The sequence below is a fragment of the Daucus carota genome, chromosome 3 (assembly GCF_001625215.2).
Source record: "Daucus carota subsp. sativus chromosome 3, DH1 v3.0, whole genome shotgun sequence".
Taxonomy (NCBI): Eukaryota; Viridiplantae; Streptophyta; class Magnoliopsida; order Apiales; family Apiaceae; genus Daucus; species Daucus carota.
Genome location: NC_030383.2, coordinates 39,712,723 through 39,727,327, shown reverse-complemented (window position 1 = coordinate 39,727,327; position 14,605 = coordinate 39,712,723). Strand labels below are relative to the sequence as shown.

The 14,605-nt window shown below is 32.7% G+C and overlaps 2 protein-coding genes across 2 annotated transcripts; both read left to right on the top strand.

Moving 5' to 3' along the window:
* Positions 1-593: 593 nt before the first annotated feature.
* Positions 594-9,012, top strand: LOC108215273 (uncharacterized). Its single transcript, XM_017387697.2, has 5 exons — positions 594-1,171; positions 5,345-5,607; positions 5,860-5,977; positions 7,788-7,996; positions 8,452-9,012. Exons 1-5 carry the CDS (start codon positions 833-835, stop codon positions 8,909-8,911), a joined length of 1,389 nt encoding a protein of 462 aa, XP_017243186.1. The 5' UTR covers positions 594-832; the 3' UTR covers positions 8,912-9,012.
* A 1,685-nt stretch (positions 9,013-10,697) lies between these two features.
* On the top strand, positions 10,698-14,605 carry LOC108210674 (pentatricopeptide repeat-containing protein At5g42310, chloroplastic). The gene is made up of 5 exons (XM_017382055.2): positions 10,698-10,857; positions 10,962-12,202; positions 13,679-13,831; positions 13,910-13,981; positions 14,266-14,605. The coding sequence occupies exons 2-5, from the start codon at positions 10,991-10,993 to the stop codon at positions 14,371-14,373; spliced, it is 1,545 nt and encodes a 514-aa protein (XP_017237544.1). The 5' UTR covers positions 10,698-10,857; positions 10,962-10,990; the 3' UTR covers positions 14,374-14,605.

The window sequence follows — 14,605 nt, the reverse complement described above, 5'->3', positions numbered from 1 at the left end:
AGGAAAATATTATTCATATCTATTTGCTCCATTCAAGCAATTTTTAAGTGAAGACTGTTCATAAGGTATTAAAAAATAAAGGTTGTTACAAGCAAAGGTAGTTATAGACCGCTATCTCACGGTTTTAAGTTAGATGTTTTTGTGCACAATCAATCCAAAAAAAAATTGGAGGAATGTGACAATGTAAGAACATGATTACTTTTTAAAAAAAACACAAATAAAATTAAGATTCGTCGTGCTTTATTGTTAATTATGTGTAGAATATTTTTCATTTTTTTCACCATGAATTATAGTCCAATTTTGCAATTTTATGTATTAGTATTGGTACTACATCAAGATTTTTATAATATAAAATTTATTTTATCCTACAAATATTAATTTTTAATCATTAATATACTTTTTATAAATAGCCACAAAATTATTGCATTCTACAAATATTAATATTGAATCATTAATATAATTTTATAGGCCGCCGCAACGTGCGGATTTTCAACTAGTTAATGTAAATGAAAAAAATAAGTGCAGATCGGAAGAGGTAGAAAAGGTAAAAGGAGAGAGTGTTAAAACATGCCGGCGCTAGGTATGGATGAGGCATGAAACACGTAGATAGATGCCTTGGTTCTAATTCTTTTATCTCTTACTATTATTACATTACATATATCTTCTTTCCGGGAGGAAAGCGAACAAGTAATTATCCGTCGGAGAAGAACAGCGGAACGAAAGAGATAACAACCAGAGAGAGAGAGAGAGATTGTATAGGCGGGGTGGGAGGGAGGTTTTGCAATCAATCAATCTATCTATCTATATATCAATTTGGTCTCTCGGAGAGAGAATGGTGTATTTATCTCTCCTCTCTCCTCCTCTCTCTCCTCGACTCTCTCCCGTTGGTCCACCAATCACGACTTGTTCTTCTTCCCCCTGTTGGCATCAACCACTCACTATATTCAATCACCGCCAATTCCATTCCCCAATCCATTTCAATTTTACCTTGAACAAACCCCTCTCTTCTTCTTTTCCGTGTAATTGCAGCAATGAGCAACAACTATCCCACGATAGCGATGACGATGACGAAGATGGACAAGGAGTGGTGGAGTATGTTGCCGACACCGCCAACACGTGGAATTCCCGCTTGCCTGACCGCTGGGATGTGTTAGGTCTCGGCCAAGCTATGGTATTCTCATTCACCCCCTCTATTGGTTCCTTATTGCTACGTATTAATGCTGTTTATAATATTATTTAGGATTACACTTAGAGGCTCTCAGAGTTACTCTGAGTAGCCTTCTATTTTTGCCAAAATTGAACCAAACATTTTCATAAGCACTTGTAATGATAATGCCATTTGATTATACCATACTGGAAATTACTCGTGCTATGAACATGTCGTTATTCGTATATATGTTTCGGTTAGCTGATTAGAGTTTAGTTAGTCACTTGATTATTGGTTAGTAGTTATTGGTCATGAAGAACATTGTCTTTCAGCTAGCTGGTTTGACTAGTGACTCAGATTATATACAGGGTATAAAGCTTTTGTTTTTTTTGGCAAAAATACCCATGTTTTCACCTTTATTTTCTGAAATCGGTCAAAGTTGCATATGACGTTGCAACACCGGTTAAAAAGCAGTTGCTTTTCAAGTTGCGCCCTAATTTAAAAAGTAAATAAATTGTACCTTGGGTATTTTTGAAAAAAGCCCTTTTTTCGTTAGGTAAACAATTTACATATTTAGATTAATCTGCAATTTGGGCTTTTCCATGTGCTTTATCACGTGAGCTCAAAAATCTCCAAAAACATGATAAGAAAGCAATTTACTCTCATTGTTTAACAATTTTTAATTTCTCTTCTTAAGCTTTCAATTGAAGCTTCAATTTATCTCTGCAATTCAAACTTCTTTTCAGTTTTCTGCAAACTTTTTCAAACAAGTATCTCATTAAAATCGACCATATAAATGAAAAAAAAAAAATCAAATAAACAAGTCATAGAACTTGTGATTATCAAACTCTGGAAGAATTATCAGTTCTTTATCATCGCCAAGACGTAAATTCGGCACAAAAAACATAATGGGTTTTATTAATGGATCTCTCACTTAATGAAGACCAGCTCATGCTCGTGCGATGGACAACTCATATATGAATTCTAATATCTGTACACAATGAATTTGTATTAATATTGTATATTTATCAACTTAAAAACAAACACATCATAAGTTGCTGTCTATAATCTTTAGCATATGTTTGTTTTAACTTGATTCATATAGTATCTGGTAAGTGGTAACCATACTGATTTATTAGGTGCCACCTGCTTAATAATTATTCTTTGATAACTTAGACTCTCTTTAGTTAAAAAACCTTTAAAAGTCCATATTATCTTTGTTTATCAGTCTATGGAAAGACAAGTGAAAGACTTCAGTTAAAAAGGTCATAGGGGATACTGAGACTTTAGTTAAAATAGTCATAGGTGCTAAATTGTTTTAGATAAAAGGCATTGTGTGAGAAGGGGCGTTGCTTGTATATTCAATGACTACTGGGAAAATAAAGAGAAACCATACACAGCTATTGAAATTGCTATAACGTTTAAATTCCATGCCATTATGCCTCGTAAGTTCGGGGGGGCCGTGGGTCGAAGAATAAAAGAGTAAGAAATAGTTATTTTATATTGCTAGTAGATTAGCTCCAAAACATTGGTTGATGTTATATCTTTAATCAAAAAATGATTGAATACAATATAAACAAATATAATTATGTTAATAATATATATTATGTAATAATATTCATAATTTACTATATCTTTCTTAATTCAAATTTTTTTTTGGTTAAAGTTATTTATTTATTATTTTAGTAATCTGACTAAAAGTAGTATATTATTTTTTTTATTATAGAAACTAGAAAGTATTGTGAATAACTACACTTTAACACATTTTAATGTTATACTATAAACATGTTAAAAACTTTTAGTATGTTCACTTGTATTTGTTAAAATAAATGTATTTATTCATAAACATATTTTAAATATCCATTATAAAAATAAATGAAAATTTATATCATTTAAAACATGCAAAGAAATGAATGCCGAGGAATATGAGGAAAAGAGAGAAGCGACACATGACAGAATATATCACGTGGCAGAATATATTCTGTTTTAGTGTTAACTTACATTTATGAAGAAATTGATTATAAATTATGGCTGCAACAAAATGACTTTTATTTAAATTTACCAAAAAGGATAGGATTTCGCTCTTTTCCATAATATTTTTGTAAAACAAAAGTGATTATTGAATTAATTTCTTATTGATATATCACTTCATTGAGATAAAATCCAAATCACAATGTTGTTTTCCTACTACTCATCCAAATTCTTTACATTGGTGTTGGGCACAAATGTTAAAAAAAAATGTTTAAAGTAGTGTGAAGAAGTAAGAAAAGCGGGTAAAGTGTTGGGACTCATTCATTAATATTTAATTGATAGATTAGAAAAAGTGGATGAATATATAATTTCTTATTGATGTATCACTTTATTGAGATAGAATCCAAATCACAATGTTGTTTTACTACTCACATAAATTCTTTATATTAGAGATGAGCACAAATGTTTAAAAGAATGTTTAAAGTAGTGTTAAGGAGTAAAAAAGCGAATAAAATGTTGGGACTCGTTAATATTTAATTGATAAATTAGAAAAAGTAGATGAAAATAGTGGGCGGATTAGTTTTTGTATTATAAAGATCTACTACTTTTAGAAAGTGGTGAAGTGTAAAATTGAGAAGGACATTCCAAAAAGGAAGTGTGAAAACTCGGATGAGACGAAGGGAGTAAAAAGTAGTGTGAGTACTGTCTTCTACCGATTAAACTTATAAACATGATTCTATGTGTCATATCCAAGTAATGAAGACGAACTTCTCCATGGACTTCTCTGGACCTCTCTACGAATAAGTTGTCATAAGGCCTTTTATATATTTTGAACTTATGTTGTTGCGAGATGAAGTCTCTCGTTTTCATATAAAAGATCGACTCATATCCTATACCTAGTACCCACACCTACGTCATGTCTGATCGACCCGAGCATAAGGCCAAAATCGAAGAGTCAAGGTAATAAAGTTTGTACATATAAGTTATAACAGTGTTTTTACAAATATGGTACAATGTAGTTGGAAAATTTATATTGTTTGGTATCATATAAAAAAAAATTATACTTAGTAGAAGAGATGCACAAAAAGCCGGAAAATTTCCCGGAAGGCCCGACATAACTGGCTGTTGTGCATCTCTACTTCATAGTATATTAAATAACACCAAAATAATTAGAAATTTGAATTGTAGCTAAGTTTGAAAAAGTCAGAGTGGAGACATTATATATATGGGAAATTAATTTTTGTATTAATGCCGCGTACGATGATTATTTGATGATAATTTTATGGTATGTATTAATTATGATGATCAGATTGTACAGATGTGAGGATTTTGGCGAAATATCGTTGTATAATGAATTTCATGCGTCTTTAATAAGTAAAGTATTGATTTATGACAATATTATTTTTCCTGTTTAACTCAACGTAGAGATGTATATCTATATATATAATATTAAGAAATGAGTGACCCATGCCACTAAATTGTTTTCAAGATATATTTTTATGTAATATCCACATCAGTAAGGTTGAATTGTCAATTAAATGATTGTATAAGATGGATTTGAGACGCATCGACAAAATGATTTTAATGGAGGCCTTTAGAAACTTGAAGCCACATATATATATAGTCATGTATAAATATTCACACATTTTTATGTAGATTGTGTATATGATAGTCATACTTACCGGTGAGTCACGGTGTATAACAAGGTTCATTTTTCCTTCTTTGTAATTCTAATTGACCAATTCTCCAGAAACCCTAAGCTGTTAGTAAGATGCCTTAATTAGAATGCACTATATTGAACACTCCCCTGTGAGTGGACAGCTATACACACAGCACTAAAAAGCAATTAAATATAAATAACTGGGGGTGGGGGAACTTGAGCCTGGGATCCCTCCCTGAACCGAGCTCTAATAACATGTTAGGTAAACCAATTGTCTCCAGACCTTAAGGTGTTATGAGAAATACTTAACTAAATTGTATACTATATTTAACTAATAACTTATATTTTTAGATCAACAAGACTTTGGATTTTCTCATGCCTTCTTATGTGAACCTGAAATCACAAAGAATGTGGTGACAGTATTATACACATATACCATTTTCTTTCTTTGTAATGTACTGCCACTAGGTTATATGGCATACCTATAGGAATATTTAACTTCTCAGCAAGATTACTATCCACTCTTCATTTAATCATCACAAAATTTATGTTTTACAACCTCGTAGGTAGATTTTTCTGGCATGGTTGATGATGAATTTTTGGAGAGACTGGGGATTGAGAAGGGTACTAGAAAGCTCGTTAATCATGAAGAGAGAGGAAGGGTATTGCGTGCAATGGATGGATGCAGCTATAAAGCTGCAGCTGGTGGATCTCTTTCTAACAGCCTAGTCGCGTTGGCCAGGCTTGGTGGTCAACCAATTGGGGGGCCTCCTTTGAATGTAGCCATGGCAGGCAGTGTTGGAAGCGACCCACTTGGTGGATTTTACAGGTAACTCTTGTATTTTTCTTCATTTTATTGAAGGAAAGGAACTTGGTTTGCACTAGAAAGTTGTGCTTGAATTATGTCTTTAATTAAGGTTTCTGTGACCTCTTGCATAGCTAGCTCATTGCTTACATTGTAGATTTTGTCTTCATGATTTCTAAAATTATCTAATCTGAAATATACTTTTATACATGTAATTAAAAAATATGTACACCATTGCAAGTTTTTTTGAGTTTCAACTTCAAATGTATTTTGCAGAACAAAACTGCGTCGGGCAAATGTAAATTTTCTGTCTGAAGCAGTTAAAGATGGCACAACAGGGACGGTTATAGTTCTTACAACTCCTGATGCTCAGCGGACAATGCTTGCATATCAGGTAAAAATGTGATTTTGTTACTTCCAAGTGGTATTAGTTTTATTGGTTTTACCCTCCTGATGTTATTCACTTGAAAGCTTCATGTTGTTCAGTACTCATAACTGCTTTAAAAAATTAATTAATACTCCCTTTGTCCCGACCATTTCTCGACATTTCCCTTTTTCAGACGTCTCTCTCAATTCTTTACAATTCAAAATTATCCAAAACTACTAAACTTTTGTAATATAAAAATTACTCACCCTTTTTTCCTTACATCCACTTCTACAAATCTATCCATGAAATATAAATGGATTCCACCACTTTACCCACTTCTTTTACTTTTCTCACCACTTCACAAAATTTCCTTAAACTTAGCGCCCCACTTAAATGTAAACAGATGGTGTGACGGAGGGAATATAAGTTATGCTACTTGGGCATTCATTGTCAAGTACAAGTAGTATTATATGTGGAACTAGGTACGTTTAATATTGCTCTCAGTTATACCCAAGTTTGGTTGTTTACGTTGTGCTATAGTTAGTAATTTGAAGAAAAAAAAATATATGGGACTCTTATGTTTCAGGATATCAAGAGGGAAGATAACTTTATCACTTCACTGTGTAAATTCATGCGAGTGATAAGCTATTAGAGAATCGTAGTAGCAACTGAAATGTTTATGGGGTTTTATATCAAACTGGCCACCCATTACGTCAAAATGTCTCACTTTACCCACCCATCCCATCGGGGACTCGTTTGAGCCACCGTAAACAAAATATATATTATTTTACCCACAATACTATTCATACTTTTTTATTTAATCATTTATCAAAAATTAATCATTTGTTTTTTTGCTACAAAACCACCTCTAGTACCTTCATAATTGTCTCTAGTATTTATCAAAATAATTTGGAAATTAATAAAGCAACATAGCTATTTATTAAAAAAAATATTTAGAAATAAATATATATATTTATGTGGTCACCCTAAGTATGTTGCCTTGGAAATTTTTAAATTATTTTGATAAATGATAGAGACAATTATGAAGGTACTCAAGGTGGTTTTGTAGTAAAAAAACAAACGGTTGATTTTTTATAAATGATTAAGTAAATAGGTATAAATAGGGATGTGAGTAAAATGATATATATTTGGTTTATAGTGGCTTAAACGAGTCTCCGATGAGATGGGTGGGTAAAGTGAGACATTTTGATGTAATGGGTGGTTAGTTTGATATATAACCCAATGTTTATGTGTATGTGGAAACTACGGCCTCTACGTACTGGATTGCTTATTAGTCAAAAAATTGCTATTTACGCTGGCGATATTGATGCGTTCTGCTGATGAAAACTCAAAATACTACTTTTTAATCTCTGTGAATTTTCATTTTAAGTATATGTTATTTAGCTGCTCTTCTTCTTGCAATAGCCCTATCCTGGATTTCTTGAATTCTAGAAATGTTGTAGTTATCCATTCCTGAGTGCTACTCCCTTCGTCCCCTTTACATGTCCATTTTGGTTTTGAAGGAGTCAAATTGACCAATTTTTGACTAAACATTATAAATTATCTAATCATTATTTTTGAAATCTGAAAGTTGTATATGAAAATAGACTAGATATACTTTCTAATGATATAATTTTTATTGTTTTTTTCAATTATATGATACATGAAAATATCAGTCAAAATATATTCAATTTGACTGGTCAAAAGTCGAAATGGACATGTAAAAGGGGACGGAGGTAGTACTATTTTATTTCTTCTTTTGTTCCTGATACTCAATTTTTGGCTCTTAAATTTTGGGATGCAACCATGATAAGGTTTTCCTACTTTGTGATGTCAGGGGACATCTTCAAGGATTGATTACGATCCCTGCTTGGCTAGCATAATTTCCAAAACAAATATATTAGTAGTTGAAGGATATCTATTCGAACTTCCTGACACGATTAAGACAATTACCAAAGCATGTGAACTTGCTCGGAGAAGTGGTGTGATTGTTGCTGTCACAGCATCAGATGTCTCCTGCATTGAGAGACATTATGATAATTTCTGGTGAAGTTTTTACATACATACATACATTATGATAATTTCTGGTGAAGTTCTTACATACATATATGCTATGCTTTACCATCTTGATTATTCTGCACAAGCATGCACCTAGATTTCTTGCCTACACAAAGCTAAATTTTCAATCCTAATAAAATTTTCTATCATAATTTTCTATCGGATTTTAAAAAAATTCCTATTATGTTGATAACATTTTATGTAAGATCTAGAATTTTATATATGCTCCACAGTTCAATTGGGGTTGCAGACTATATCATCTAAAATAAGAAAAGTAACTACAGAAAACCTGCGACTTCTCATAACTCATAGGATGTGAAAGAAACCTAGCATAGATAATCTCAGAACCTAGTGTACAGTATTGTAAAACGGAATTTCAAGATGATTAAATAGTGAACTTTTACATTACCCTGCACCTTAAAATTTTATATTTTCTTTTGAAGGGAAATCATTGAAAATTATGCGGATATCGTCTTCACAAATAGTGATGAAGCAAGGGCTTTGTGTCATTTCTCCTCGGAGGAAAGCCCTATAACTTCGACGAGATACCTTAGTCACTTTATCCCACTAGTATCCGTTACAGATGGTCCAAGAGGTTCTTACATTGGTGTAAAAGGGGAAGCTGTATGTATACCTCCTTATTCTCCATGCGTGCCAGTGGATACTTGTGGTGCTGGTGATGCATATGCTTCAGGTATCCTATATGGTATATTACGTGGTTTGTCAGATGTAAAAGGCATGGGAACTCTAGCGGCTAGGGTCGCCTCTGTAGTTGTTGGACAGCAGGGAACCCGTCTGAGGGTTCAAGATGCTGTGCGGTTAGCTGAATCATTTTCACTACATACTGATGGTACGTCGGTTTTGACAGATGTAAATTCTGATCAAATCTCTAATAGCTTGTAACATAATGTGATACAGTAGTTGATTTAAGCCATTGTTTCATCAGACTAGTTTGTTTGTTCTCCTCGGATTTCAGACATTCTATTTTAATAATTTTGCATTTAGATTGATGGCGTAAGGAATGGCAGGCAGCTATCTAATTCCACTAAATTGGGTGATATGTATACATGTGGATTTTATATTAACGTGAAACAAAGATTTTTTTAACAATTCTAATTCATAAATCTTTGCATTATTTCTTATTTTGTAAAAATGCCGTCTGATTTTAGTTTTTATACATATACTGGTAGTTTGTTTGGCTGAGATTATGACTTAGGACTTAACGTGACTTATGACTTAACCCGACTTATTTGATAAACTGAGAGTTTAAAATGTCTGTTTGAGTAATTTTGATTTATTAATGACTTATGATTTATTAAAATTATAATAATAATAATAATAATAAAAATGATTTATGAATAAGTTATGATTTAGGAATATTTTTTATCAAAAAAATAATTAGTCACTGAAAAAAGTACAAACTGACTTCTGACTTTAAGTCAGCTTCTGGCTTATTTTTGTATTCAGTTTTGTTTCGGTGATATATGTATGTTAGAAAAGTCGAGTTGAGTTCTATGGAGACCCCAAAATTTGGAGTCTTTAGAGACCAGAACATCCACCATTAAAAAGATATATCAATCAAGATATATCAATCAATGGTCAGGATTAAAAATTAATTAAGATTATTTGTTTTTTTATTGAAAAACTGAAGTATACCTATAACAAAAAAAAAGTACATACGTGACTTAAATTGTGATTAAGTGCAAGCATATCCCGCACTTTGATTAACCAGTTAATTGTTACATCGAGAACAATATTTATCTTTTAAGCAGCAAATGAAGGACATTGTTCTTCCCGAGAAATTGAAAGCACTCAAAAAGTTTGGCTTGAAGAATGCAAGACTTAGTTGTCATATGCAGAACATGAATTCCTGTATGTACTTCGAATTTCTTAAAATAGTTAAAATAATGAAATATCTGTAATTAAATTATCGGAATGCTTGTGAGGGATAGTTTGAGTCTAAATCTAAGAAAGTTCATTATTTAGCACAAGAGTGCTAATTAAGAGAGTTGATGTACTATGAACTGACTAGAGGTATATTCGTTCAGCAAGATAATCATACGTGTTCACTAAATAAGCTGCTGATGATTTACTGACATCAAACACTAATATGGGCGGAAAATTACAGAAAACACACATTTTTTGGAAATACAAGATAAAGTGCAGAACATGATAAAAATACAGGACAAAATAAAAAACATGAGCACTCAACGAAGTAACATGTTGCGAGCTATACATGATTGTATAACGTAACCGAAAGCCTGTGATTTAGTTTTGTGATTTAAGTTTAGATGTGATTGCCAACAACCTATATGTATATAATACCGTAAAATATGTATATGTAGATATACTAAACAAAATGTCAAAACATGTCAACCATTGGATGACAATTAAATGGACAGTAGAGATCTTGGACTCCAATACTCCAAGATTTTATAGTCTCCATAGAACCTAGACTCGTATCTTTTAATATGAATATTATATTTATAAATTATAAATTATTCAACACCTAATATTTGAAGAAAATAATTGATTTTCAAACTACTCAATAATATAATTATTCTTGCTAGTAGTTATTTTGAACTATTTAATACTGAAGATATAAAAATATAATTGACTTGAAAACAAAACAAAATATCAATTTTGTCTATTTTTCTCTTATATAACATTTAGAGTGCCGTTTTGATATAAGAGCAAGGAGATGAAAGTGAAACAGAGCAGCTACTTGTGCAGTAAGAGCCGAAGGGGATTAGTTAAATTTCTGCGCCGTGGAATTGGATACATAGATACTTACAACTAATCTTCAATTCTGCACAATCAAATTATAATTTCAAGGCGCAAATGTTCAGGTGAATAATAATAATATTGTGTTTATATGTCTTCTTCAATCTTGTGCTAGCTATTTGGGATTGTTTTTATTTGTTTATTTTTTGCTTTGATTATGGTGCGACAGCAAATCCCAGGTTCTTGCATCTTGGTACTATGAATCTGAGGTTGTCTTTAGGCTTGAATCCGTATCTTTATCCTCCTGCCCATTTGTCTGCTGCTTGTTTTAGAGCCTACTGTTACTATGCCCACCTAAAATTTAAGAAATCGAATGTTTCTTGCTGTTCCATTATTCCGAAAACATTTGAAGATTTTAGTACAAGCAGCTGTTATAATGCCATTGAGAATTTTAAGTATGACACCAATACGATGGAAATGTCTTTTGAATTATATAATGACTTGATATGCACCTTTTGTAAAGAAGGGGATGTTGATGATGCTATGAATGTTGTTTCGGAGATGGAAGCTTTAGGCTTTCGTCCAAACTCCGTAACGTATTCTTGCTTGGTAACTAGTCTTGCAAGTCATGGCAGAACCTGCGAAGCTGAGGCAATCTTTCAAGAAATGTTACAAATTGGGTTCAAGCCTAGACGTAAATTGTGTAATTTGTTACTTTCAAGTTTCTTGAGGAAAGGTCTTTTAGGACTGGCATATCAGCTTTTATTGCAAATGGATTATTTCAATTTGAAGAAAAATCGGGAAACATACGAGATCCTTCTTGATTATTATGTTTCTGCGGGGCGGTTGGAAGATACATGGTCAGTCATTGCTATGATGAAGCGCGAGGGTTTTCGCCTTGATTCATTTGTTTGTAGCAAGGTTATTGGCCTTTATAGGGACAATGGGATGTGGAACAAAGCTTTAGGTATTGTGAGAGAGATGAGAGAAATTGGGTTAGTGCCTGATAAGCGGATTTATAATAGTATTATTGATACATTAGGGAAATTTGGTGAGCTAGGAGAAGCTTTAGAAGTGTTTGATAAAATGCAACAAGAAGGAATAAGTCCAGACATCACGACATGGAATTCTTTGATCCAGTGGCATTGCAAGCATGGCAAAGTTTCTAATGCTCTCGAGTTGTTTACTAAAATGCAGCAGCAAGGGCTATATCCTGATGTAAAGATCTTCGTCACAATAATAAGTTGTTTGGGGGAGCAGGGTAAATGGGACGTTATAAAGAAAAACTTTGAGAAACTGAAAGGTTGGGGACATCAAAGAAGTGGAGCTGTATATGCAGTTCTAGTTGATATTTATGGGCAGTATGGTAGATTTCAGGATGCAGAAGAGTGTATAAATGCTTTAAGGTCCGAAGGTGTACAACTTTCGGCTAGCCTGTTTTGTGTGCTAGCAAATGCCTATGCACAACAGGTAAAGTATTATCACTCTTTTCATATTAACTGCATTCTTTTCATATTAATTGCTGAGTTTACATGCATTCGCAGAATTTTGTGAATACCATTATCCTTTTCTCTAGAAATCCCCATCTCCTGGATCCCCTGTTTTGGGTATGTGTGTGTCACATCATGATAACTATTCAGTTTTTATTATTTATTGATAACAATTTAAGCATAAGGTAGAATTTTTTAACTCTCTGGTCTAGCATGTCTTCCTCCAGAAATAAGTTTCAATTCATTCATGAGTGTTACAGTGTTTGCCTCGATATAGATTGGCTCATTTATAACTAACCCCAGCTTGAGCACAATTTTGTGGCCCCGAATATAAATGATCTTGGGCTCGTCAAACCATATAGCCTTAAACATAGTGGTTGTTTTGGAATGCTCAAACAATCTTGAGCACATGATTTTTAGTCTCGTATTTGAATGCTCCCTGTTTTTCAATTATAGCATGTTTAGAGTTTTGCACACAGACCAATATCTCACCAACTTATAGATTGTAAACAAATATAATTGTAATAACTTATAGGACTACCCACATTAAAATCTGTATTTGCTTATAGTGATGTGCACCAACCAAGAAATCATTGAGCTTTTAATATCTCCTATGAACAACAAAATGCCTGTTTATAATTAAAAAAAAACAAATCCTTAAAAAATTATTTATATTGGACCAGATAGAATACCATTAGTGCTTACATGTATGAACATTTGATTTGAGTATTCTCTGCACTCAAATACATATGGTGAGTTCTAAAGATCGAAATTCATTAATGTATTGATGTTTAAAAACTTTTTTTTTTTTGCTTAGTTTCCGAACTCATGAACATAGTAAGCTGTTCACAAAAACCTCTCTATAAGCTTGCGAACAAATTTAAGAAAATCCTCCTGAATATTATACTCATCAAGACAGTTTATGAAAGATATAAATGAGCACGCACACGAGTTGCTCGGGGACAGAACTTATTTACAAATCAAACAAGTGTCTGGTAAATAGCTCGTTTTGTAAGTTGTAACAAGTCAAACTTGAACAAAATTTTAAGCTCAAATTAGTCTTGATTATAGCCATATATCCTAGACTACAAGATGTGTTTTTTTGAGTTTTAACTGTTTGGAACTTCCGAAATATTTTGCGGAATAGGTCATAGGTCTCGGTTCTATACTATTTGTTCGGAATTCATATTCCTCTACATTTAAATTTTTAAAAAAAATGAGATACTTTCTGAGCTATTACTAGGAAAGAATTTTGTTCTGCTGATGAAGTTAAAATTTTCAAGTTGATTACTTCATTGCATTTAAAACAATGCTTCAGCTAATAGAATGGTATGCAATCAAATTCATCCGAAGTTTTAGACAATCATGAACTAGTAATGTTATGCATCCCATCTTAAAAATATTTGATTGCCTCCTTTTCCCTGAAATATGCTTCATCTTGTTCTTTATTTCCCAGGGATTATGTAAGCAGACAGTTAAGGTTCTTAAGCTCATGGAAGCAGAAGGAATTGAACCGAACCTTATCATGCTAAACGTCTTGATCAATGCGTTTGCTATTGCTCAAAGGCATTTGGAGGCACTGTCAGTTTATCAACATATCAAAGAAAGTGTAGGAAATTCTCATTTAGGCGTATGTTGTGTGTGTGTGTAATTTCATCCTACTAACTAGCTTTAACTAATTTTAAAGGGTATTAGTCCAGATGTGGTTACCTTCACTACACTTATGAAGGCATTTATAAGGTCAAAAAAGTTCGATAAGGTATGCAATATCTTAGCTTGTATCTGATACTTTGAAAAATTTCTGAGTCTGATACTCTAAGTGACGTAGATCACAATATTCACTGTATAGAACTCCATTAATTCATAAAATCGATGTATCAATAAATAAAATATACATTATTGTGTGCATTTGAAAGGGACTGATTATACAACACCATACCGGGTTAATATTCTACGAGAGATATGCCACCGACATGCAACCCTGCATATTCTTTTCTTTGGCTGTCTGTGCTAAAAGGTTTATACTCTCTTGATTGCCGTCAGGTACCTTTGATATATAAAGAAATGGAGTCAGCCGGATGTACGCCAGATAGGAAGGCTAGAGAATTGCTGCAAACTGCATTAATGGTCATTGAAAAACCGCAGATCTAGGTTTTTGCTTCCCCGTGTGGCAAATACGTGTGCAATATGATGACGACTCGATGTGATATGCCCCTCACATTTTTGATTCACTCAGGCTCTGGGTTGCTCCTACTTTGAACTAGGGTGAGATTTAAAGTGTTACTGTTCAGGAAAACTAGCATCTCGTTTGTATTTTGTTAAATCTGAAAAATTAACTGATAGAGTAAATATCTATATATATTTTTTAGATGATTATTATTCC

Bases quoted from the DNA above. Each gene is read 5' to 3' on its own strand.
- LOC108215273 (XM_017387697.2), top strand. From the start codon at position 833: ATGGTGTATTTATCTCTCCTCTCTCCTCCTCTCTCTCCTCGACTCTCT. The intron at 1,172-5,344 runs GTATTCTCATTC...ACAACCTCGTAG, and splicing joins TAGGTCTCGGCCAAGCTATG to GTAGATTTTTCTGGCATGGT. The intron at 5,978-7,787 runs GTAAAAATGTGA...TTGTGATGTCAG, and splicing joins GGACAATGCTTGCATATCAG to GGGACATCTTCAAGGATTGA.
- LOC108210674 (XM_017382055.2), top strand. From the start codon at position 10,991: ATGAATCTGAGGTTGTCTTTAGGCTTGAATCCGTATCTTTATCCTCCT. The intron at 12,203-13,678 runs GTAAAGTATTAT...TTTATTTCCCAG, and splicing joins CAAATGCCTATGCACAACAG to GGATTATGTAAGCAGACAGT. The intron at 13,832-13,909 runs GTAGGAAATTCT...CTAATTTTAAAG, and splicing joins ATCAACATATCAAAGAAAGT to GGTATTAGTCCAGATGTGGT.